At 48.1% G+C, this 26,898-nt stretch overlaps 1 protein-coding gene across 8 annotated transcripts in view; it reads right to left on the bottom strand.

Moving 5' to 3' along the window:
• The window catches only part of KAZN (kazrin, periplakin interacting protein), an 846,942-nt gene that overhangs the window by 46,084 nt on the left and 773,960 nt on the right, over window positions 1–26,898 (bottom strand). For all 8 annotated transcript variants that reach the window (XM_075906495.1, XM_075906499.1, XM_075906496.1 and 5 more), the window contains 5 exons: window positions 26,617–26,787; window positions 20,346–20,535; window positions 14,621–14,751; window positions 9,779–9,829; window positions 8,446–8,569 (listed from right to left, as the gene is read on the bottom strand). In XM_075906495.1, the coding sequence (XP_075762610.1) occupies window positions 8,446–8,569; window positions 9,779–9,829; window positions 14,621–14,751; window positions 20,346–20,535; window positions 26,617–26,787 (667 nt within the window). The remainder of the gene's footprint in view (window positions 1–8,445; window positions 8,570–9,778; window positions 9,830–14,620; window positions 14,752–20,345; window positions 20,536–26,616; window positions 26,788–26,898) is intronic.

Here is a 26,898-nt window from a genome sequence, read left to right as displayed (position 1 = left end):
TGTGCCTCTCTGTGGAAATCACTGGGCCAGATCTCCCGTTGGTGTTAATTAGTGCAGCCTCCCTGCCCTTGGGGGTGCTGTGAAGTTGTAGACCAGCTGAAAAGTTGGCTAGTAGGTTCAGAATTTGCTTTGGACACACAGGGTCTGCGGTAAATGCTACTAACCAGTGTCTATGAAAAGGACCGTGTATATATAAATGAGCAGTGAGCTAGGTAGGGGAGCTGTGATGGCACTCATACCATATCCTGCAGTGTTCTCAGCAGATGAGAGAATACAAAGGGGAAAGGCATCAGCATTGCAGGAAATTGTCTCCCACCACTTCACTTAACTTCAGTAAGGAGCCGAGTTAATAAGGTTGCCAGACGGTTTAATCAAAAATACTGAACACCTCCCCCCCCCCCCCAAAAAAAACCCACCACGGAAAAAATTCTGTTGAGAAAAAAAAGGGGGGAGACCAACGTTGTTGAGCATAAAACAAATTTTAGGTGTCCGGTATTTACTGAATGTTTTTTACCGGACAGGAGGCAAAAATACTGGCCTGTCCGGGTCAATACTGGACACCTGGCAACCCTATGAGTTAAATGAGACCACTCCAAACTGTGAACCTCCCTGCCTAGCAAAAACAGGTCCTCCGGAGCAGCGTGACTCCTGGGTTATTTTTTGCTTTTACACTTTGCGACAGTCCATTTGTATGGCAGGTGGTAAGGTATGTTTATGGGCAGGACATGAAGAGTCAGCACTGGCAGACCTGGGTCAGATTGTGCAATCGCTCCGACCAAGGATGGCCAGGCATTTGAGACCCCCCTGCTCAAAGGTATGGAGGTGCCCAACTCCCATTGAGAACCTGTGCCTCAGTTTCCCCTCTCTGCAGTGAAAAGATTAGCAGACTTTATAGTCATGGGAGCGCTCATTAACTTAGACACAACACTTGTGTCACTTATGTGTTACTGTCTAAATTGAAGCGGAAGATGGAAAGGCTGGAGGGACCACCAAGCACAGGGGTTGGACTATGTAAGGGGCCTAGCTGAATGATCCAGGTAAGATGAGCTCTCTCCCCATACGGGACGGGGAATAAACTATACTGGTCTAGCTGCATCCATGCTACCGCTTATACAACCATTTCAGCCAACAAACAAAAAGAAAAGCAACGACCTTCCCACCAAATCCCAAAACATCCCGTAACCAACAAACTCAACATACTAGTACAAAACCTCTCTGTACGATTGGCCTTAGACTATAACTCCATCAGCAGCTGTGATTCTGAACAACAAAGCCTCCTTTAAACCTATAATATCACAGGTGAATCAATCCCCCTGTCTAAGCAGTTACCCGAAAACGATACTGATGTGAGTTAATCATAGAATCATAGAACATAAAATCATAGAACTCGGGTCATCAAGTCCAGTCCCCTGCCCTTACGGCAGGACCAAACACCATCTAGATTAGTGATCCCGAACGAGGTGCCTGAGGGCGCCATTGTGCCCGCCGGGGCATTTATGTGCGCCTGCTGAGTGATCAGGGCCAACCCTACACCGGGCGCGTGGCGCATGCGTGGTGCCAGTCCCGGGCGCGTGGCACATGGGCAGCCCCGCTCCTGGGCATGTGGTGCATGGGCGGCGCCCGCCCTGGGTGCATGGGCGGCCGGCAGCCCCAAAAGGTTCAGGACCACTGATCTAGATCATCCCTGACAGGTGTCTATCTAACCTGATCTTAAATATCTCTAGAGATGGAGATTCCACAACCCCCCTAGGCAATTTATTCCAGTGTTTAACCACCCTGACAGTTGGGAAGTTTTTCCTAATGTCCAACCTAACCCTCCCATGCTGCAATTTAAGCCCATTGCTTCTTGTCTATCCTCAGAAGCCAATGAGAACAATTTTTCTCCATCCTCTGTGACACCTTTTTAGATACCTGAAAACCGCTATCATGTCCCCTCTCAGTCTTCTCTTTTCCAAACTAAACAAGCCCAATTCCTTCAGCCTTGACTTATAGATTATGCTTTCTAGACCCTTTATCATTTTTGTTGCTCTTCTCTGGACCTTCTCCAATTTTGCCACATCTTTCTTGAAATGCAGTGCCCAGAACTGGACATAATACTCCAGTTGAAGCCTAATCAGAGCAGAATAGAGCGGAAGAATGACTTCTCGTGTCTTGTTAACAACACTCATGTTAATGCATCCCAGAATCATGTTTGCTTTTTTGATAAGCGTCACACTGTTGACTGATGTTTAAACTTGTTATCTACCAAACCATTTCTCTAGTTTGTCCAGATCATTTTGAATTTTGACTCTATCCTCCAAAGCACTTGCAGCCCCTCCCAGCTTGGTGTCATCTGCAAACTTAATAATCATACTCTTTATGCCATCATCTAAATCATTGATGAAGATACTGAACAGAACCGGTCACAAAACAGACCCCTGTGGAACCCCACTTGTTATGCCCTTCCAGCAGGACTGTAAACCGTTAATAACTCTGAGAATAGTTATCCAGCCAGTTATGCACCCACCTTATAGAAGCCCCATCTGGGTTGCATTTTCCTAGTTTATTGATAAGAAGGTCATGCAAGACCATGTCAAATGCCTTACTAAAGTGTAGATATACCACGTCCACCACTTCTCCCTTATCCACAAGGCTTGATATCCTATCAAAGAAAGTTATCAGATTGGTGTTTACAATTCCATGCTGGCTGTTACCTATCACCTTATTATCTTCCAGATGTTTGCGGATGGATTCCTTAATTACTTGCTCCATTATCTTCCCTGGCACAGAAGTTAAACTGACTGGTCTGTACTTTCCTGGGTTGTTCTTATTTCCCTTTTTAATAGATGGGCACTATATTTTCCCTTTTCCAGTCTTCTGGAATCTCTCCCAACTTCCATGACTTTTCAAAGATGATAGCTAAAGGATCAGATACCTCCTCCTTCACATCCTTGAGTATTCTAGGATACATTTCATCAGGCCCTGGTCTTGCAGACATCTAATTTTTCCAAGTAATGTTTAACTTGTTCTTTTATTTTAACTTCTAAACCTACCATATTTCCACTAGCATTCTCTAGGTTAGGCATCTCATCACCATCCATCTTCTTGACAAAAACCGAAACAAAGAAGTCATTAAGCACCTCTGCCTTTTCCAAGTTCCTGTTATTGTTTCTCCCTCCTCACTGAGCAATAGGGGCCTACCCTGTCCTTGGTTTTCCTCTTGCTGCTAATATACTCTTGCTGCTAATATACTCCTGCACTTTGTTTCCGTATTATTCTTAGAACTGCACAGTTATTTACCTGCTGGTGCTTCTGGGATCACTGCTCCCTACCCCAGCTCATTCTGCATTAGTCATGAAACCTAAGTTGGAAACCATTTACTTTACCTCAGGGTTTTCTGAGGTGAAGATTCTAGATGTTGGTTCCAACTCTACAAGTCACCTCTCTGCATTGGTGGAGAGATAAGCCTGACACAAATGCGCTGGTGCAAAGAGATCCTCAGATTTTAGAATCATTTTGCTCCACATCCATCCCTTTACAGCTGGCTCCGTACTATGTCAAACGCAAGAGAGCCAAACACCCGTGTGCTGTGGCAAAGTTCAGCTTCATTGTTGGACTCTCTCAAGAGACTGGCTTGCTTCAGTTTTTCTACAGAACCAAGCAGGTGGCTTTCAAGGATTGTTTGGGATTTGCAGCTTGTCCTGCAGCTGCACAGCTGGCTGCCTTAGCTAAGTATTTCTTAGGTCTCCTCTACTAAAACTAGGTTACTCGCCTGCTGTCACTTCCCTCACTTTTGAGTGCTATGCTATTCAACATGTTCACAGACAGTTCAATGACAGTTCCCTCTGAGGCAAAAGTTAGTCAGGTTTTCTGCCCATCATCTCCGTTTCCTCACGTTACTCTCTCTCATCCTCCTCTTTTGCAGTTTTCACAATAATTTTTTGCTCCACCTAAATCTCCACTTCCCTCTTTCCCCCTCATTCCTGCCTGGCCCCCACATTCTCCCCTTTAAGTCACCCAACCCCACCCCCTCATACACACTGTGGTGTTCTACAACAGGGCAAGGGGCAGACAAGGACTTTTGTTGCTTTGTTCCCCCACCCCTCCTCATAGCGGAACTGGAGCAAGGTCAAATGGTGAGTCTGCCACCTTGGGATAGATGTATTTGATTGACAGGTGCTCTGTTATATCGCAATAGGAGACAGAGGGCAGTGGGTGAATCTGACCTACAATTTGGCTTCGTATTACTCACTCTGTCTAGGGTTGTAAAAGAAAAAGTTTTAACCACATAGTTCTTTCAGCGGCTTTGATTCTTTGTTTTTCTTTGCATTTTGCTCAGTACGGAGGATGAAACCAGATCGGTCCATTTCAGAAGCAGCTGCTAATTGATTTCACTTTCTAGCTAACCTTGTCTGTGTTCGTTCCCCCTGTGGTGCTGCATTCAGGTGCAGCCAAACCTTGGGGTTGAAAATGGGGGAAGCATTTCAATTCCATACGGGGTTGGGAAAGCCAGGTCATGCCTAAGCAGCTTTCCTTGAAACCGGATATAGACTGTAGCACCAGATGAAAGAGGGTGTAGGGTAGCTTACAACTATAACCTCAACTGGTTATGGACTGCGAGTTGGGGGCATGTCTAGTCTCCGGGATTAGCTGGTATTTACACTGCCACAAGCAGCAAACAATAGCTTATTGATTTGGGGGTACGCATGTTTTTCCTCCTCAGAGGAGAAGCAAGGCAGGGTCCCTCCAGCCTGCTGTCTTGTCTGGGATAAGGTCTTGTGGGATAGAAAATTGATGTCTGTAAAAATCAGCCGCGCATATCCATATCCACAGATGAAGATCCCTGCAGATAAAAAGTGTCAAATTCGCAGGGTTCTAGATACAAACTTGGTATCCACAGGGCCAGACCTAACCAATTGGGGGCCCAGGGCGACCAGCCAGATGGTTTCAAAAAATTTGTCAAGCAAAAAAAGAAATAACCCACCACCCGGGGAGTAACCAGGGCAACCTGGAGGGAGGTTTCGGGAGGTTCGGCCGAAATGCGGTTGCGGCCCGCCCCTAAGACCTGCTCTGGGTATCCACATTTGTATCTGCAAAAATGAGCCGTGGATATCCATGGATCTAATCTAGGGAATGATTTCAATTTAAATGTGCAATTTTTCATAGGCAGGTCATGAACTGAAATATTTTCCCCCTTTCTTTTGTTAAGGTGGACGCAGCCACAAGGAGGTGTTACACTCAGGGCTGGAAAACACTTGACAGCGAAGGTGAATTTTTTTTAGAGGAAATGAAAGTTATTGTCTGTAGGCCTTGATTCTCTCTCCCACCCCCAGGCAGATCTTTGAGAATCTTGGAATCTACCTTTAAAAAACAAAAAACAAACAAAAAAAAAATCAGTCGTCAGATTCCAAAGCTGTTGCTTTTGGATGTGTGTGTTGAGTCAAGTTTCTGAAACTTTATAACCTCCCTAACTGGCTGGAACAAGTCACCATATTGGGCAAACTCTGGTTCTGAGGAAATGAACAAATAGCTGTTTTAACTAGTCTGGTGGCAAAAAGTATAAATACTTAATTTGTATCACAGTACGTGTCAGTATCAGATTTAATCACCTGGAACAGACAAGGATCCAGGCCTAACAAACACAACTTAGAAACAATTAAATCACATAGAATTCATTCATACTTTAAAATAAGCTTTATTTAGATTTTTTTTAATATTTTTATATTTGCATCCATGCCTTCAAGGACTTTTCCCCACTCACGTGGGAAAAGTTATATCTAATGTTACCCATAATTCATATGCTACTAATTGTAGTTCTCTTTTAAATAAATCATCCTCTTAGTAACTCTTTTAGAATTATTTCCTATTTTAGAAAAGCTGAAATGAAAAGGAAACTACTAGAATAAGCAGGAGTTTTGTTTGCTTGTTTTTCAATTATAAAAACTTAAGAGAGGGAAAATATATAAAATTATTTCTCTGCAGAGAAAGATGCCACAGGGTTGTTCTTCCCCACCCTGGTTTTCGACAGATCCCATTGCAAACCAGTGCAGGTAATTAAAGCCACTTTCCCTCCCCTCTCCCCCACCCACTTCCCCGTGGTTTCTCCACATCGTTCTGTTAGAAGCAAATGTAGTGTGGGGGTATTTTGTTTTTTAGTTTAATAATTAAAGACAACATATCCCTTTCAAACAGGGTGCACTTACTGGAATTAAAAAAAATACAGGATAGTATTTTATTAAATAATCTTATTAAATTTTTAAGAGCGTTAAATTATTGTAGGCATTAAAGCATGACATACTGTATTTGGTAGTAATCAGATAGTTATGCATGTTAGTGGAAAAAGAAAAAGAAAAAGAAAAAAATAATAGATTTTGAAAAGAGCTTAATGGATTTAGGAGCACATGCCCCCAATTGAAAAAAAAAGTGGGCTGTGTGCTTATAAATCTTTTAGATGCACTTGCAAAAAATCTCCCCCACCCAAGCACAGTAGAATTTAGAAGAGAACGAGCAGACATGGTTTAAGCAGCAGCTGCACCAAATTGCCTGATCTTTCCAAAATGCCCATTTGTTTGCTTGTGAAGCAGAGTTAGAAGGAAACAATGCCCCCAAATATGTGGTAAGAGATGCAACTGACCACTTTGCTTTCCAGGGGGTACCAAAGCTATTAGACTGCTGCACTGTGGGACGAATGACAGGAGTTGCCTAGATCCAGACCAGTTTTCTTACAGAAAAAATTAATATCCCAGGACTAACAATCACATTAGATCCAGTCCAGTTTTCCAGTATTTCCCCAAGTCTCTCAGCTACTGCTATTTCCTGGTATTTCTGCACTCCCTATTTTACTCTGATGCCCTTAGGGCTATGTCTATACTACCAGGTTATTTTGAAATAATAACTCTTGAAATAACTATTTCGAAATACGCTTATTCCTCTTCACAAGCAGGAGTTATTACTTTGAAATAACAAACCCATTATTTCAAAATGGCTCACCTTGTTATTTCGAAATAACTTCCCAGTGTAGACATGCCCTTAGGTTCCCATTCAACAAAGCATGTAACTTTAAGCAAGGGATTAAGTTACATTGATGTCAATGGGACTCTAGTACTTTCCTGCAGAGACGGATTGCTGAATTGGCCTTGGTTCTTTAAAATGTGCTTTATCCCCCTTTCTTAGTAATTAGCCAATTGAATGCAGTATATAGGAAAACTACAGACTTGAGGCAAAAGCTAATTGTATGTTTCCGAGGACAGAAAATACAATCTAAGTAAAGGTCAGTGCTTCCTTCCAAATATATACAGTACAGAAAACTCTGGCCTGCTTTGCAGTCTAATTAACACTGTCCTCCACATTAGTGCATAATAAATATCTATTTGCTCTTTTCCAATACATTAAGCATTTTCATAGTTTAAATAAAGACATTTACAGATATCAGACCGGGTTCTACTTTCTATATAGCATCTGGGTCCCTGATCCTGCTGTCTGAACTGACTACGGATCAGGGAATGTATACCACGTTAGCAGGAGAGAGAGAGAGAGAAATGCAACAGAAATTCATTTGGAAAAAACACAAAGACAGAAATAGAAAAACTGATTCTCTCAGCTTCTACCCAATCCTACCCTAGTTCTGCAGGCAGCAGTTTAATAGAGCAGTACAATATAAACACACCCATCTCCCCCCACCCTCCAAACCACCGTGGAAAAATATAAATTCAAATCTTTATGCAATAATTTAGTTAGAATAGCTCTTCTGGATTTGCACAAATAAATTAAACTAAAAAACAATCAAAGGAAAGTTAAACCAGACTGGCAGGCATGAAAAAGAGAAGTGTTGGCTTCTCAGATTTTGGCCAGGAAGGTATCACATTGAGTGAGATTTTAAGGTCTTTCTGGCCAGGCAAAGCCAAATGTAAATGGAACTCAGGTGCACCCTGTGAATTGGATACTGTCCCCTCCAACTCCCGACTATTCGAACATACCAGATACAGACTGCACCGACATGAGGGGCTCAAGGAAACAGCGTTTTTGGACAAGAGACATCACAAGCACAAAGTGCACAATATTTTTTTTTTTTTGTTATTTACAAATACACAGCAGTCCTTCAAGTTTCAAGTTTCATTATGAAGAAAAAAAAAATCAAAAACCAAAATAAAAAAAAGGAACAAAACAAAAATAGAAACAAAACAAGAGGATTACAACACAACTGCATCGCTCCAAGAGACAACAGTTAACATAGTCACGCACAGGCTTGGTTTGTAGTATGTACATCAGTTACAGAAGTGGCGACGCAGAGGAAAAGGCTCACTTTTTTGAGTTAGATGCATCCGTGCACACACGCACGCACACACACACAGCCACACACCTACACACACACACACCGGCAGCAGAGGAAGGAGGCAAGCTACCAGCTCGGGGAGGGGAAAGGTCACCAGTCTGCGTCTTCCTCTATGTAATAATCGGGAGCAGTACCATCAAAGAGGCCCGGGTCTAGGGATTTCCGCTGCTTTCCTCTGGCAAATACCCTGGAGATGGAACCAAATCCCATCTTCTCTTTCTTCTTTTTTCGTTTTTGGTCTTCGAGGTCCTCTAGAGACTGGAAGGTGGAGGGAGAAGAAAGAAGGGGAAGAACACATGAACATCTACAGTAAACAGTCTGGGAGAAAAGGTCATAGAATCATAGAGCTGGAAGAGACCTCAGAAGGTCATCAAGTCCAGCCCCCTGCCCCAGCCAGGACCAATCCCAACTAAATCATCCCAGCCAGGGCTCTGTTAAGTCGAGACTTAAAAACCTCTAGGGATGGAGATTCCACCACCTCCCTAGGGAACCCATTCCAGGACTTCACCAACCTCTTAGTCAAATTGATTTTCCTAATATCCGATCAAGACCTCCCCCACTGTAACTTGAGCCCATTGCTCCTTGTTCTGCCATCCGTCACTACTGAGAACAGCCTCTGGCCATCCTCTTTGGAACCTCCCTTCAGGAAGTTGAAGGCTGCTGTCAAATCCCCCCTCAACGCTTCTCTTCTGCAGACTAAACAAACCCAAATCCCTCAGCCTCTCCTCATAGGTCATGTGCTCCAGCCCCCTAATCATTTTGGTTGCCCTCCACTGGACCCTCTCCAGTGCGTCCACATCCCTTTTATAGTGGGGGGCCCAGAACTGGACACAATACTCCAGATGTGGCCTCACCAGAGCCAAATAAAGGGGACCGGGGAGCCTGTGGACATCCAAATTCCTTGGGTAGCTTTGAAAATCTCAGGTACGTCTACACTTGCACCCTCGTTCGTATGCCCCAAATCAGCCAAACATGATGACTGAACTCTTCTCCCATCTCGACTGGCAGTGGGCCAAGCTCAGAAAGTTTAGATCTGGATCTAAAGCTCAGGGTCGCTCCAAGCAAGAGTTCTGATTCAGGCCCATTTCCTAAGCTGATGGAAGTTCCCTACCATGGTGTGCAGATATACCTGGAAGTGTCCTATCAGCCTTTCACATGAATGTGGCCTCTGCAATGTGTGTGTGTGTGGCCTCTGCAGAGACAGAGAGACTGCAATGTGTGTATGTGTGACATTGCATTAATTGCGTTTCATTAGTAGATTGTGGCCTCTGCAAAGACAGAGACTGTGTGTGTGTGTGTGTGTGTGTGTGTGTGTGTGTGTGTGTGTGTGTGTGTGTGTGTGTGTGTGTGTGTGAGAGAGAGAGAGAGAGAGAGAGAGAGAGAGAGAGAGAGAGAGAGAGAGAGAGAGACATTGCATTAATTGCATTTCACTAGTTGATTGCTGGAAAAAGGCAATTGGCTTCCTACCTGTACAATTGGGTTGTGCAAGTTCTTCTGTACCGGTCCAGGACTATCCCCCTACAGGTAGGAGGAGACAGATTTCATTGCAACAGCATAAACGGCCGTAGTGTGAGCCACACAGCTTAGCTACAACACAACCGGCCTGGGGCTATACATGCACAGCCAGCAACTTTCTCTGCAGAAATCCTGCTTATTTCTGGCCTTCAAAGCAATAGGTGGAGCAAAGTTGCTTCAACATTAAACACCAAACAATTCTTTTGGGGAGGGGAAAAGCGAAGATCATATGCTCAGGCAGGTAAAACTGTATTTCCCCTGTTCTTTTATAGCCATGTAGACTAAGCTAAAGGCAGCCAGGAGGAAGATTCCAACATGGGAAAAATCAGAATCTCAATATAAAGAACAGTGAATGACTTTGGATGCGATCAGAATCCGCTGAACTCAGCCAAACTCCCTTGAACAAAGACAAGATGCATTTAAGCCTTTGTTCCCTTTACTCCTTGCACCTTTCTCTCATGAGAATCCCACTCCATCTTTGCAAGCCAGAGAAGTTCTGAGAAACATTCAAAGTTCTGCAGCTTATCAGATACACCCTCCCAACCCATTAGTAACAAAACTAAAATCCAGATGAACACAGATATTTTGGTCCAGGTCCTTACCCATGTTGGGTGATGGATCAAGATTTTAAAGAAAAACAGACTCATCTGGAGCTACCATTTATGCTGTTCTGAGTTGGTCTGCCGCTGTCTAGCACCATTAGTTCTGGACTGGCATAGGAAATGCCACAGTGTGTCATATTCATTCACATCAGGCCAGGTTTGAAAGCAATGGGTATGACAGACACATGGTGGGCAGATGGAAAGGAGCATACTTTGGTGAAACAGACATGCCAAGGGACCAAAAAAAGACAGGAGTTGGATTGAATTGGTGCGGAGACCGGTCTGCTTTACTACCTCTGCTCTGTTCTTTAGTACCCCCAAGCTTGGATTTTACAGCAACTTACTCTCCCTTAGACTGAGATCTTCTCCCTGAACTCATCTGGATTCATGCCATTGGTACTAGGTGTAATTGGTCAAGCAAAAAATGCCGTGAGGAGGATTGAAGCTGGCCCCTCTTTAATGAGGGGAGACCTGCCTTCCTCTATCACCGGTTTGTAATGTATCTACAGCACTATCAGGTTGCGGGACGCTATATATGGGAAGGTCCAGGACCCAAGAGGAACTGACCTTGCTATTTCGCTTGCAAAAGCATTTTGGAAGATGCCGCATTTTGTGCCCATTTGTGTTCTGACCTAGCCAGGAAGCACCATCTTAATACTAACCAAACAGAGGGGCTACATCTAGACTGGCATGATTTTCCGGAAATGCTTTTAACGGAAAAGTTTTCCATTAAAAGCATTTTCAGAACAGAGCGTCTAGATTGGCACGGACGCTTTTCCGCAAAAGCCCTTTTTGCGGAAAAGCGTCCGTGCCAATCTAGATGCGCTTTTCTGCAAAAAAGCCCCAATCGTCATTTTCGTGATCGGGGCTTTTTTGCGGAAAACAAATCTGAGCTGTCTACACTGGCCCTTTGCGCAAAAGGACTTTTGCCCGAATGGGAGCAGCATAGTATTTTCGCAAGAACACTGACAATCTTACATGAGATCGTCAGTGCTTTTGCGGAAATTCAAGCGGCCAGTGTAGACAGCTGGCAAGTCTAGACACAGCCAGGGAGTAAAAAATCCTGACCACTAAGTTGAACGTTTCATACCTGAGAGCTGTATATGGAAGAGGGTGTGTGTGTGTGTGTGTGTGTGTGTGTGTAACACACACACACACACACACACACACGCAAACTATTTCAACTAGGAGGGAGGAACAGCCACATGACTGTCAAACGACAAAAGCCACACAAACAAATCTGTGTCACTAGAAGTTGGCTCTAAGGGCTTGTCTCCTCTGTGAGTTATTCCAGATTAGCTATTCCTGATTAATGCCATGTATGGATGCCCTTATTCTGGAATGAGATTGCTAGTTAAACTAACTTGGAATCGGGCACTCTTAGGGCTTGTTTACACAAACAGTGCACAGTAAACTGAGGTGAAAAATCTACCCCGCACAAGCCTGCTGCACACTAATTGGCTGTCTGGACACTGCTGTCGTGCAGTGAAAGTTCCCTTGTGCGCTTTGATTTGCTCCCATTTCAAAGAGGGGTAGATCAAAACACACAAAGAAACTGCTTTGCCTAGCACCAGGTTCTGGTTTGGACACAGTGTGTGGCAGGCTAGGAGCAGGGCCGGATTAAGAGGGGGGCTAGCTGGGCAGCTGCCCGGGGTGACAACCTATGGGGGGGCACCTGATTGAAGTGTTAAGGGGCGCCGCATCAGGCGCCCCCAATAGGTTGCCGCCCGGGGGCAGGCTGCACATGCGTCGCACACCTGGGGGCGTGGCGCCCCGTACACGTCAATCAGGTGCCATGCGCCTGGGTGGGGGGGGCCGCGCATGCGGGCGCGCCCGTTGCCTAGCGCACAAGAATGGCTCGGGTCGGACCTGGCTAGGAGGAGGTAGACTTACATCCCAGCTTGCCGTGACCTGTCGGTCTAGACAAGCCTGTATTCCTGAATCAGGAATAGTGAATCTGCTTTAAATCCATATCGTCCCTTATTCTGGATTAATGTTCACGTGCAGAATTGGTTTCCCTGCCAGTGAGAGGTGCCGCGAGCCTCTAGGAGTGAGATGAACGCTACCCACTCAGTTCACACCGGTCGCTCCGCAGCCATCAGATGCCTTACAGACGTGAGCTGGACTTTAGCTGCTGACCCCCAGCTAACGGGTCTGTTATTGATCCATGGAGCCAGCCAGTCCTCACACCCTGTTCTTCCGATTGCTCAGCACAGTCTCTCCCCTCTCCCCAGCTCTCTCTCCTTCACTGCAGGGGTGAATTGCCTGAGGGGCTTGTGGATTGTTCTCCTCATAGACAGTTGCCTTAGTCTGCGCATGCTGCTGGGCTTTCTTATCTGGCCAATGCTCACTAGCTAAACGCTGCTCCTAGAATTAAGTTACATTTATCTGCATCTGTTAGCCAGGATCTCTTAATTATTAACTACAGAACCCTCTGCTCTCTCACTGCGATGTTTCCTGCACCTTCCAATTTATTTTCTCCATTGAACTTTGAAACATTCTCTTCCATGCCGTCGCTCCAGTCACTGAAACCAATTCTAGCACTACTCAAGCCGATTTCGGGCCTCTCTCAGTTTCTTTCATTAGCAGAAAAAGCTGCCAGTCTCAGTTTGGAAGCTCTCTCTTTTCTCCCCTCCTCCAAATTAAAAAAAAACCCAACCAACCACCTGAATCAAAAGGCCCAAATTCCGCGCTCATTTACACCGTTCCACAGCAAGAGTAACAACTGTAGATTTATACCAGTCTTAAAGGAGAGCAGAAATGTGGATTTTTCCCACCAGTGTGTGCATATGATCATGTCTCCCTCTAGTGCTTAGAGAAAATATAACCCTTTATACTCTCAGCTAAAGGAGGTTCTCCTTTAAACTTAAGCCTGTACTTTTGGAGAGGGGAGATTGCTAAGTTCTGTCCTCAGTGCTGCAAGCAGTGCTTTTTTTGTGACAGTACTTTCCGGTATTCAGTACCAGAGCTTACTTGGAAAGAACGGAGTGTACTGGTACCTCAAATGTCTGTCAGTCAGCTGGGCCACATGTCTTAAAAGGGCCATGTCTCTTAAAAGGGCAATGCTGGCCCCACCCTGGCTTGCCTTTATTTATTTATTTTTATTAACAACAAAAAAAGCACTGGCTACAATTATTTTGGCTCATGTATGTCCATAGCTCTCAAGTTTGATTCAGAGGAACTTGAAAGGTTAGAGCCAAACTTGGTCTAAGTGGCTCAATTTTGATTTAATGGGGGAGTAGGAAAGGGGCTATCACACGATGAGAAACTTTAAAGCGCTGCATATATTCGGTCAAAAGCTTTAAAATGGAGCCTGAGGGGAGAAGCATTTTGCCAGTCTCAGTCCAGGTCCAGCTGAAAAATGGACCCGTTTTTAAATATGTTCGTAATTTTTTATGGTGCTGAAGCTTGTTCCTCCCATGGAAACCTGAGAGATTCTGAATGTGTAGTTAGGGAAACCGTCATTCCAATAAATTCCAATAAACTGCAAAAATGACAGCCTGGAATAAAAACTATAGCTGTTTCTTTGGGACATTTTAGTTTTCTTTTAAAAAAAATGCACCATTTTTTGCACAGCTCTTGAAAAGAGCGACGTTGCTTCCCCATTGCCTCAGCAACTATGGGCAATAGGGAAACTCGCTTTGCAGAGGTGCAAATGACAACACAGAGAGGGTTGGGCTACGCTTACCAGGAGATTGGCGCTGCAGGGATCAATCCCCCACGGGTTCGATTTAGCGGATCTAGTAAAGACCCACTAAATCAACTGCTGATCACTCTCTTGTGGACTCTGGTACTCCACCGGAACAAGAAGCATAAGGCACTCCCCCCACCCACACCATAGTGGTGACTCTGCGGCAACTCGACCTAAGGTACATTGGCTCCAGCTATGCTGTTCATGTTGCTGGAGTTGTATATCTTAAGTCAGCATTGCCCCGTAGTGTAGACTGATAAGGTAGTGGAGAATCCGCTCCTAGTTGGTATGTGGATACTTTTAAGTCTCATTTAAATACAGGATTTACATCAACAACCTGACTAAAAGCCCAAGGGGAGGTTTTGCCTTGTTGCTAGTGGGCTTTGGCTCAGCCCCCATCAGAAGGGGTGACAAAAGACAAGCAGGGAAGAGTGATGGTTAGAGTTAGAAACACTGACACAGATGCTAAGAGAATACAATCGACCTTCACAACCGCCTTACATTGCAGAGGGAATGCGTCCGATGCCGAGGCGAGTTGATGTCACTTGGCGTCGATGACCGATCACCTTCTGCTGCTGATGCATCGGAGATTATGGAAGGCTGCCGCGAATGGCAAGGACTCACTCTGACAGCTGGAAGGTAAGGAACAGAATTAGGTATCTATGGAATTAGTATTTGCATCTTGACGCCCTCCCTGCTTTGGCCCAGCTACAACACATCGTGGCAGCAGCTTTCCAACAGAAAGGCACGTCGTGCGGTGGTTACAGACAAGATTGAGAGTAGGAATGAATGGTTATATGCAGGCTCCTGCCCCGCTCTTGGGGAGTTGGCTGCCACTCTCACTGCTGCCTCTGATACAGAGGCAGCAGCATGCACCGCTCCCAAGGAAGGGGCTGGCAGACGGGAGCTGGTACGCGACGGGAGCCAGTTTAAAAGCTGGCTCCTGCTGCGCACCGACTCCCAGGGAGCTGGCTGCCACCTTGCCCTGCAGATGCGTGAAACTGTGTAACTGCTGAAATTTGCAGCGGTTACATAGTTGCCAAATTACCCACATTTTAACATCCCTAGCTGAGAGCTCATGTGTGCATTGAACATGTAAATCTAGCCATATACTGACAGAATAAGTTTCTGCGCCATTCTCTGTCTGTGAATTTGGTTCTCTCCCATGCTGTATTTATATTTATACACTCACATTGGCGGGCTGGGGTTGTGGGCAAATGTTTTAGCCACAGTACAATGCCACGGATCTACTATCCTGCCTATGACTTCTGCAGGGGCAGCTACATGGATTGAGAGTGTGTGTGAGTCTCACGACTCATGTACTGGTCTAGAGACCTGGATTCAGGTTCCGGTTCTACCTCAATTCAACTGTGTGACCTGGGGAAAATCATTACCTTTGTACTTCTGTTCCCCATCTGTCCAGTTACTTATTCTCCTTTATACAGGGCATGTCGATTAGTTAGATAAGAACAACTAGTATCTTCAGAATAAGGGTACGTCTAGACTACACGGCTCTGTTGCCAGAGGCACGTAGATTAGGCAACCAGGCATAGGAAAATGAAGCGGCGATTTAAATAATTGCCGCTTCATTTAAATTTCCATGGCTGCCGCGCTGAGCCGATCAGCTGTTTGTCGGCTCAGCGCGGTAGTCATGTAAATTTAAATGAAGGTGTCGACATCAAAGGCATTTGTTGACCACCCAGGTATACCTCATCCCAGGAGCATCATCAAACAGCTGATCGGCTCAGCGTGGCAGCCATTTAAATATAAATGAAGCGGCGATTATTTAAATCGCCGCTTCATTATCCTATGCCTGGTAGCCTAATCTACATGCCTCTGGTGACAGAGGCATGTAGTCTAGATGTACCCTAACAGAACAAGTTTCTTTGGCCCCAGGTAGAATGCAGTTTGCGCAGAGGAACACAATCCGTTTCACGTGGACCCCACAGTTAGGTTTTGTGGGTCAAAAGGATGTTGAGGATGAACAGCAATATTCATAAATGTAACAGGCTTTCTTTTTTTAAGACCCAGACAGTCCCTTGCAAAATTATGAAATCCAACCCACCAAAACGGTGCAGTTTGGAGACTCAGAAACGGGCCAGACTAATATCATTGTCAAAGCAGAATGAATTGAATCTATTGCTAATCTATGCTGATATCAGTCAGATGGGAAGGTACCGTATATTCCGGCGTACAAGACGACCTCTGAAGTTAAAAAACATCCCCCAAAAATCGGGGGTCGTCTTGTACGCCGGATGCCCCGCCGCCGGAGCCCCTCCGCGGCTTTGAAAGCCTCGGGGGAAGCCGGCAGGGGGGCATCCCAGGCGCGCATGGGCTGCCCCCCCGCCGGAGCCCCTCCGTGGCTTTGAAAGCCTCGGTGGAAGCCGGCGGGGGGGCATCCCAGGCGCGCATGGGCTGCCCCCCCGCCGGAGCCCCTCCGTGGCTTTGAAAGCCTCGGTGGAAGCCGGTGGGGGGGCAACCCATGCGCGCATGGGCTGCCCCCCCTCCGGAGCCCCTCCGCGGCGGCGCGGAGGGGCTCCGGCGGGGGGGCAGCCCATGCGTGCCTGTGATGCCCCCCCGCCGGCTTCCCCCGAGGCTTTCAAAGCCGCGGAGGGGCTCCGGGGGGGGGGGGGGAGGGGGGGCAGCCCAGGCGCTCCTGGCGGCTTTGCTCCCGGTGCCTCTGGTCTGCTGGGGACCATCTCCAGCAGACCAGGGACACCGGGAGCAAAGGAGGCGGAGGGGCGCTGGGGTATAAGATGAAACCCTATCTTTTAATTAAAAAGATAGGGGGTCGTCTTATACGCCCAGTCGCCCTATACGCCGGAAAATACGGTAGTTTGTTTGAACCTTGATATTGAGCCTTTCAGACAACTCACAGCACTGCTGTGTGGGTTCAGCAGTGGGCAGCATCCTGCATGCAGTCAGCACTGCCAGGGGCGTGGGGCTGGTTTTACAGAGGCAGAGTATAATCCCCCACTGTAGCTGTGTGCAGGGCACTGGGCATCCTACGGGGTGCTGCAGTGATGGCTCACACCCTGTCGGGTCACGCTGGTGTGTTGAGCCAGGGCTGGAGTATTTGTACGGAGGGGTGAGAAGAAGAGACTCCTTGAACACTGCACCCTTGTTCCACAGACAGGTGTTGGCTTATGCCGTGCTTCAGGCCCTGAACGGCCACAGAATATTATAAAGCAGCAGCAACCCACGAACGTGCAGTTCCATGCCCCGGGCACCCGCTGGCTCCTCACGGCTTTGCGTCCTCCTCCCTGTGCTGCAGGGCTTCCAGGAATGAGGTGCTGATGCCTCGGGGGTCATCTCGCGGGAACGGCTGCTGCTCTCGGAGCCGGGAGAGTCGTGCAGGTTATGGGAACAGGGAGAGCACACGGAGTGCAGCTTGGAATGCAAAGGGACGAGGGCAAAGCCAGCATGGTAGCCTGGACCCAGCATCGTGCACTCAAGCAGGCAAGTCGAGTCTCCAGCCAGAGCCACTCTTCCAAGTGCGGACACTGAAAGTTGGGCAGCTCACTCCCAGGGAACTGGATGCCTAAATCTCTTGACCTTTGGCAGTGGGGGGCAACCTGTGACCCATCAGGGTTGTGCGAGAGGCCCCCGAGACATTGCGTTTACTGTTGCTCACATGCAGAGCTGTGCACTCCCTCTGCAGCTGATCAAAGCGCTGCTACAGTTCCATCGGCACACCCGACAAATCCTAGGTGTGCAAGTGCAGTGAGCAAAACCACCCTTTCCCGGGAGGCCCTCTGAGTTACAATAATTGTCAGCCTGCTGAGATGTAAGTTGGCCTCTCCTATGGCCCACTCACGAGCCTAGGTTGCCCATCGCTGCCCTACAGGGCAGAGATTCCTCTCTTACTACATATCTGTACGGCACCTGGCACAAAAGCACCCCAATCTGAGCAGGGGCTTTCAAGTGCTACTACAGTACAGATCATCCAGGATAAATCCATCATCATTAGGGACCTAAGTAAGCGGCCTGACTTCTAGCAGTGCGGAGCTCCCACTGACTGAGTCAGGAGCAACGACGGCTTGGAACCAGCGCAAGGCTTTCCGAGCCGGCCAACGCTGCACCCCTAAGCTGGGAAACCCTGGGCCCAGGTTCACAGTGTGGAAAGTGGGGAGATGAGCCTCAGCGTACGCCTGCCTGCTGCTCAGAAGCAGCAATAAAGCTGCTCCCTAAAAGGGGATTCGCTAAGCAGGCCACACAGCCAACTGAGAGTCTGCACACTGAGGGCACAGGGGAAGGGGAGTGTTGGGGTGCAGACCCCGCGGCCCGGTCCAAGATGGGGGTGGGGTACCCCTTTGTCCTACCTCGCCGCCCCAGGCGACGGGTATCCACTGGTTCTTAGTTTCAGAGTAATGGTCCCCTCGGGCACTGAGCACTATATGTCCTGTGAGTGACCACTCAGCGGGGGGGAAGAGGGGCCCAGGCCCACCCTCACTCACGGGCCCTAGCCCAGGGCCCTAAGAACAAGTATGCCTGTACCTGTCCTGCCGGCAGGGGAATCTCCTCCGAAACCCTCCGGCTCGCCGGGCTATGATCCAGCCACTGCCCTGGGCTGCTTCCTACCCCCGGTTCTCCGTCCGCCTCTCCTACCTCACTCCTCCTTGTCTGGAGCTCTCTCCCCTTTTTAAGTTTCCCGCCCCCACCCTCACGTTGGCGACCGCCCGCCCTCCTACGTCAGCGTCGGCTAGCTGGCGTGCTCCTGACGCAAGTACGCCGGTCCTCGCCCCCACGTCAGCGAGCCGGCCTGCGCCCCTGGCCCCGCCCACGGAGACGGGTTGACCCGCGGTGGCTGTGCAGGAAGCACAGACCCGCTGCGGTCCCCGGGAGGCGCCGAGGAGCGAGAGTGCAACCGCCGGCTCAGTGCGGGACGGGTTCGCCTCGGCGGGGCTGAGGCGTTCTGCACCGTCACAGGGAGGTTATGCAGAGGAGGGGGATGTCGCTGAGTCTGAGCCTGTATTTCAAGACCTGTTCAGATTTCTTACACGCTCCTATCAAAATACAGCAGGGACCTGACATGGGGGTAGAATCAATTGATCCTTTGCCCTCCCTTCTCCAAATATCTCCATGTGCTTTCCGGTAGGCAGTGATTAAGCCTTACGACACCCAGAGGAGACAGGAAAGAGAGAGCTGAGGACGACTCCCCAACCAATGAGACTCAGGCAACCATGGGGTTGAAAGTTGGCGGCTGTTACAGGACCCTGCAGCAATGAATAACCTCCTATCACAGGAAGTAACAAAGAATGTTGTGTATCCCTGGGGTCCCACAGGAGGGATTTTAGGGGGCAGAACATAATGATCTTAGTTGGGATCCAAAACAATCCTAAGACTTCGATGACCACAAGTGGTCAAGGCCTCATCTGAAAGAAGGGAGTACAGGGCTGAACATCCTCAAAGTTATGGATAAACCCTGATTTTAAAATGAATGAGAATCGCTGATCTTCAAAAGGGAATTCGTAAGCTTCAAATGGAAGTTGGCTCAAGTCTGGGCGGCAGATCCTAAGAAGGTGTCAGCCAGCATAGAAGCATTGGCTACATTGGCTATCATAGAATACTAGAACTGGAAGGGACCTTGAGAGATTGTAAAGTCCAGTCCCCTGCACTCACAGCAGGACCACGCACCATCTAGATCATCCGTGACAGACGGCTATCCAACCTGCTCTTGAATATCTCCAGTGATGGAGATTCCACAGCCTCCCTGGGCAATTCATTCCAGTGTTTAACCACCCTGACAGGAAGTCTTTCCTAATGTCCAACCTAAACCTCCCTTGCTGCAATTAAAGCCCATTGCTTCTTGTCCTATCATCAGAGGGCAAGGAGAACAATTTTTCTCCCTCCTCCTTGTAACACCCTTTTAGATACTTGAAAGCTGTTACGTCCCCTCTCAGTCTCCTCTTTTCCAAACTAAACAAGCTCAATTCTTCCAGTCTTCCCTCATAGCTCTCGTCTTCTATGCCAAGTTGCACGACCTAGAGATGTGCCCCATGCCTCTGGAGTTCTCTTTATCTACATCTCTCTCCTGTCCCTCCCTTTCACTGCAGCGCACTCATAACAAGCTACTGGACTTTATTCCCCTCCTTGCCACAACACACAAGACTAACCCTTTGCTGGAACAAAGCGGTTCTCGACTTTACCCCGAAGGCAGTTGTAGCGAAGGCAGAACACACTGCAGAGGGTTACCAAAGGGGTTTGCTGCTGGCCCGGAGCTCACCTTGTCGGTCTGCGGCGTGCTGGGGGTGCGAATGGTAAAGCGTCTGCTGGCTCTGTCGGATAGCAGCTGTGAGGGGGAGATCCGCCTGCATCACCCATTCCTGATTCCCATTCAACACCGTCTCGCCCGGCATGGCTAAGGAGTGACGCTTGGGGACATCCTTGGTTAACGTGGCTAAGGACTGCTTGGCCTGATGGGATTGAAGAACAAAACACACGACAATGCAACGCTTCTCTCAAGGCAGCACTTGGATTGCAATGAGATCAATTCGCCCTGTGCAGAGGTGCCAGCACAACCCACGGGGGCCAATTTCACCCTCCGAGGGAAGACAACGAGGGAGGTGCTGCCTTTGAGGTTAAATCCTCTCAAAAGACACAGCTGATTTCCCCCGGGTTGCTAATTAACTTTTCTGGGGGGATGTGTGTGCGGCAATAAGCCCTATCAAACCAAAGCTTGCCAAGGCTTTCAGAATGCAAGCAGCTGCCACTCAGATCTAATCTAGTGCTCACCTGAGCGTGCACCTGTTGAGAGCTGGGAAGCCAGCCCCAGCTTTCCTCCATGCACTGCATAGGACTAAGCACAAGGGATTGACATGGGGGCAGGCTGAAATCCAACCTGTTTGAACACCATGAAGAAAACAAAAACAGCCCCACAAAGAGTTTGCGTGGGATTCACTTTTGAGAGAAACTTGGACCAAAACCTGAAACAGCTGTTCCAGCACATCCAGCGAAATGTACAGTAAGAGGTGCCAGATTTCATGAAGAAAAGCACAGGCACACAATGACAGGCAGAGATTTGGCTTTGGATCAAATGTGTGCCATGGGCCTATTTATTGTGCTGTTCCTAGGGGACATGGCAGGACTATTGCAAGGATGCTTCTCCCTCTTCAATATTTTGCCTTTTTTTTTTTTTTAAAGAAAAATTCAACAGAAGCATCAACCAAGTAAGAATAATTTGAAAAGTCTCATTAAAGAGAGGCCTGTTGCTTGACTGCACCTTTTCATTAGCCAGCGGAGAATAGCTCCCATGATGCACTTGATGTTTCATAAGTAGGAAAACTCACAGAATACTTTGACAGTCCTGAAATGCCTTGGAAATCATAGGTTGGTTGGGTTTTTCTAGTCTCTCAAGGTGTCACTTATTAAAGGCCCCATCCTACATTCTGATCCCTGCCTGCGGTCCCGTTAGGTCTGTGCGATGCCCCATTGACTTCTACGTGGATGTCGAGGTGCGTCAGTGACCAGCTGAAAGGGTGTGGGTCTATACGTCAGTGGACTGTTGCATTAAGTAATATGGTGCCTTGGGTCTTGTTTCGGAGGACCAAGCAGGCCGTAAGGAACAAACAGAGCTCCTGGCAGCAACGTGCAGTGCACAGCTTTTTCTCATCACTGAGCCTTGCAGTGGGTTTCTTTGGGGAACACTGAAAACGTTGCGCTACAGACAAGAGCAGCCCATCTACAGCGGGATCCCTGTGAGGCTTGAGCAGACCCCTGCCCATGGCTCCAGTCCCCACCGGCTCACCGGAGCCGGCAAGCATTACCCGTGTAGGTAACCCGTTAGGCGGTTACCCTTTCACATCCCTATTTTCCTCAAAATCCTGGGTGGCGAACATTTAAAAATGCTTTTCTGATGTGTTCTGGTGCGGCCTGTTTGTCAGGCCTATGTCGCTTCCACCGCACATGGGCTTGATGTACAAGGATCGTTTGCTTACCCCCCACCCCCGCAAAGCCACTCTAGGCCTGGAGGCCCAGATTCTCAAGGGCAGTTAGGAGCTCACGACCTTTGGGGATTTGGGGCCCATCTCCCAGTTGGGCTCTTCCCTTCCCAAAGTTCTTCTGTGGGAGACTCTGCCCTCCGCTAACCTGTACAATTCCGTTGCTTCCTATCCCGCTCCCCTCGCTTACACCTGCACAACCCCGCGCTGTTTTCAAGGGGGCTTGGCGAGCGGCTGAGTGAAACAGCTGTTGGTTGATGTCCCAGTACTTCTCCCATCAATGTCTGCATTCCTCTGCAGGGCAGAGAAAAAGCTGTGTGCTGCACGTTGCTGCCTGGAGGTTCTTGTGGGATCTAAAGACACACATCGTTCCAGTGGCTAAAGAAGGCACCCATTAGACTGTGGAGGCAATGATCAGATCAGAAGCACACCGCTGGTTTGATGTCCCGTAAGCAGACCCCCCTGGATTGCAGTTGGACTGGCAAGCTGAAGCTGTGCGGCTTGAAATGCAAACCTGTCTGGGGAGGAACTCAAATGAGGTACTAAGGGCTGGATCCTCACCTGGTGCCAATCAGCGTAGCTTCACTGAAAGCAACAGAGCGACACTGGAGACTTGGCCCTATTAAGGTTTTCATAATCAACAGAAAAAGAGATTCTCTGAAAAGCAGAGCACCTTTTAAACAATCCCTATCAAATTCTTATCCTTGGGACTTCAAGGGTAAAAAAAGCCCACATGCCTATACAACCGTGATTGTTATTTAACGCACATGACTGTCACATTGTGCTATACAATTTGTAAGCGCCTTTACAAAAAAACTTGTCATACACATGGGTTGCTGTGAATTCACCTGTGTAACAGCAATGGCATGAAGCTTCATTACCAGACACATGCTGTAAAGTATCGCTAGCTTTAGTCCTGAAACATGAACTATGCTGGGCCCATTCTTTCACCTGGACCCCCGAAGAGTGGTGTGTCCTGTTCCAGGCAGCCCCCTGCCTCCAACAGAGCTACCGGCAAAGCCACATACTGCTCACTGGGATTAAGCGTGACAGAATTCTGGGCCAACATTCCAATCATTCCGCTGGCCCACGGAGAAATCAGACGGGGGCTGCACACAAGTGAAAAGCAAAAAACCCAAAACCAAATTCTCACTGGCGTAGCCCCCAGTTGAGAAGGAGAAAGACACTCCCCACAGTCCCCTCACACACCAGAGCCTAAGGAGGCCCAAGCTAGTAGATTGTGTGTTCCCCAGCTCTGCAGAGGAGCAGCGAGGGATGCTGGAGCACCAGCGTGGGCTCCCCATTTCTGGGGCGAGGGGAGGAATCTCTGAGCCTTGGGGGCCAGATCTGGGCAAGCCAGAGGCTCCATCCAGCCCCCAGGCCTTAGTTTCCCCAACCCTGTCTAGCTCTTCAGATGGCTGAATGTCAGTCTGATGATAAACACTAGGTGTCACTGTTGGGCAGCGACTGTGCACAGCAAACCTCTGCAGTGCAAGGTGAAGCATCACGCAACAAATTGTGAGCTATCTATTTAATACCGTGGAATGCTTCAAAGCTAAGGGGGAAATTTTGACTGCATGTCCAGCTGTCATTTGTGTTTCATGGCAGAAATTTGCTCTGAACAGTGAAAACACAGGAGACATCTGACATCCAGCCTGCTTATGATTTCGGAGCCAAATGCTGAAGGATATAGAGGCATCTAGAGGAAGGGGCAGGTGGGATGTGGATGCATGGACACGTGCTTAGAGCAGTGAAGGAACTAGGTTAGGAACACTTGGGGGGGTGTGTATGTTTGACTAGCTCCAGCACTGTATCTACAAAAGTAAAGAGGCGGCAGGAGCTTGTGTATTACCGCGGGGACACGCAGGCACTTGCGACGTGGATATATGCCTGCATCGGTTTGAGAACTGTAAGTCTTTGGAAGGCATCAGCCCCAGCAGGAGTGGTTGAGACAGGTGAGGATGTCTGTGCGCTCGCATGCATGAGCGGGGAAAGAGGCAGTCCATGTGACCGCACCGCCTACCGAAGCCTGTCAGTCTTGCCAGACTCCCTTTCAACTCTTTGCCCTCTTCTACTTAATTCGCTGGCTAGCGCAGAGCCCTCACAGACCTGCAAATAAGAAGGGTGGTGATTGGCTGTGACACTCGCCTTCTGCTTACCAGCGCCAGGGCAGTCTGCAGAGAAGTAAGAAAAACAAAGCGGTACCAAGGAGAATGGTCGCTTTGTCTTTTCTCCTGGCAAGCTTAAGATGGCAATTAGGGCTGATCTGTGGGAATCGTGTCTTTGGTTGATATTGCAACCCCCTTAACATAAGAACTAGGTGTCACCAAATGAAATTAATAGGCAGCAGGTTTAAAAGAAACAAAAGGAAGTTTTTCTTCACTCAGAGCACAGTCAATCTGTGGAACTCCTTGCTAGAGGATAAGGTGAAGGCTAGAACTTTAAAAGGGTTCAAAAAAGAGCTAGATTGATTCATGGAAGTTACGTCCATCAATGGCTATTAGCCAGAATGGTTAGGAATGGTATCCCCAGCCTCTGTTTGTCTGGAATGGGTGGCAGGAGAGGGATCACATGCGGATTACCTGTTGTGCTCCCTTCCTCTGGGGCAACCGGTATTGGCCACTGTCGGCAGACAGGATACTGGGCTAGATGGACCTTTGGTCTGACCCAGTATGGCCGTTCTTATGTTCATAAGAAAATGAGATAAATCCTTGTTTAGCTGCTTGGGGAGAAATTAAGGCCTGCTCCCCCAGCCCAATGCACTGTACAAGGCATGAAGGAAGTTGCAGGCTGGTCACATCACAGGTTGCTACAGCAAATAACATGTGCTGGGGAAATCTCAAAGGGTCTGGGATGCCTGCTGCCAGGAACACAATTTCTCGCAGGGGATGTCCAGGGTGGTTTGAAAGGCTGCCTGTCTAGATTTGCTGGACCAGAAACATATGACCCTTTGCTGAGGTGAAAGTGACCAGGTAGGAGGGCCATGACCTGTAGCCCGAGAGCTGGGTGACATTCATTGGACAGGGGCTGTCACAGAAAATCAGACCAAAGCCGTGCAGAATTCATATTCAAGGAAGAGACTCTGGACTTGGTGAGGTTTTCTAGGGTATGTCGACCCGGCAGCTGGGAGGGGTAATTCCCGGCGTTGGTAGATGCACACACACTAGCTCTGTTTGAGCTTGTCTGCTAAAAAGAGCAGCCTAGGAGCCGAGGCAAGGGCAGCAGCTTGGGCTGGCTTCTCAAGGGCGCACCTAGGATCTCAGCGTATTCAGGTGGCTGGCCTAAGCCGGGGAGACACGCTGCTTAGTGAAGCAAGGGATTAAGGTTGGATATTACGAAAAAACCCTCTCTCCTAGGATTGGAACATTTCCAAGGGAGACTACAGAATCACAGAACACTAGAATTGGAAGGTCATCAAGTCCACTGCCCTCACGGCAGGGCCCAGTACTGCCTAGATCATCCCTGATAGATGTCTATTTAACCTGCTCTTAAGTATCTCCGGAGATGGAGTTTCCACAACAGCCCTCGGCAATTTATTGCAGTGCTTAACCATCCTGACAAGAAGTTTTTCCTAATGTCCAACCTAAACCTCCCTTGCTGCAATTTAAGCCCGTTGCTTCTTGTCCTATTATCAGAGGTCAAGGAGAACATTTTTTTCCTCGCTCCTCCTTGTAATACCCTTTTAAGTACTTGAAAACTGCTATCATGTCCCCTCTCAGCTTAGAAAAGAGAAGAGTAAGGGGGGATATGATGGAGGTCTATAAAACCAGGACTGGCGCGGAAAAAGTAAATAAGGAAAAGTTATTTACTTAGTCCCACACTATAAGAACTAAGGGTCACCAAATGAAATTAATAGACAGCAGGCTTAAAACAAACAAAAGGAAGTTTTTCTTCACTCAGTGCACAGTCCACTTATGGAACTCCTTGCCAGAGGATGTGGTGAAGACTAGGACTTTAACAGGGTCCAAAAAAGAGCTAGATGGATTCATGGAGGTTTGGTCCTTAAACGGCTTTTAGCCAGGATGGGTAGAAATAGTGTTCCTAGCCTGTGTGTGTCTGGAAATGGGTAACAGGGGAGGGATCACGTGAGGATTACCTGTTGTGTTCCTTCCCTCTGGGGCATCTGGCATTGGCCACTGTCGGCAGACAGGATAGTGGGCTAGATGGACCTTTGGTCTGACTCAGTATGGTCATTCTTATGTTCTTAGTCTTCTCTTTTTCAAACTAAACAAACCCAATTCTTCCTGTCTTCCCTCTTTTATTCTAGACCTTTAATCTCAATTTCTGGAGGGTTTTAAGAACAGGCTGGCCAAACACCTCTCAGGGATGGTGTAGGGGGTTTATTGGGTCCAGTCTCACAGCAGGAGGCTACACTTGACCTTGATGACCTCTCAAGGTCCCTTTCAGCCCTACATGTCCGTTATTTGTAGCTAGCACGTGAACAACTTCCAAAGCTAGGATTGAGCCGCCCCCTAAGCTCCACTGCAGCGGTAGCTCATCTGCACTCCAGTCTATACAAATGCCTCTGGCTACAGATGCAGGAGGAAGGGCTCTCACCATGGCTAGCTCAGCTTCCAGTTCCTTCATTCTGTTGTCTTTCAGGTCCAGCTGGGAGCGGAGCACGCTGGCGTGGTCCGTTGCCTCTTTGGCTTGCCGGCGAAGCTCCCACTTCTCTCGCTCCAGGAGATCCTTTTCTTTTGCAAGTGCTTTCACTGCGTCCTCACTCTCCTGCAAAGACACGGGGGAAATGAGGGAACAGACACCACCTGCAGCCACAGGAAATCCATGCCCTGCCCCACTGGACAGCATTTCATTCTCTATTAAAAACACTGGGCAAAC

Source organism: Pelodiscus sinensis, chromosome 23, assembly GCF_049634645.1.
Source record: "Pelodiscus sinensis isolate JC-2024 chromosome 23, ASM4963464v1, whole genome shotgun sequence".
NCBI classification, from domain to species: Eukaryota; Metazoa; Chordata; order Testudines; family Trionychidae; genus Pelodiscus; species Pelodiscus sinensis.
Note: the sequence above shows the minus strand (reverse complement) of the source record. Positions and strands in the feature narration are given on the sequence as shown.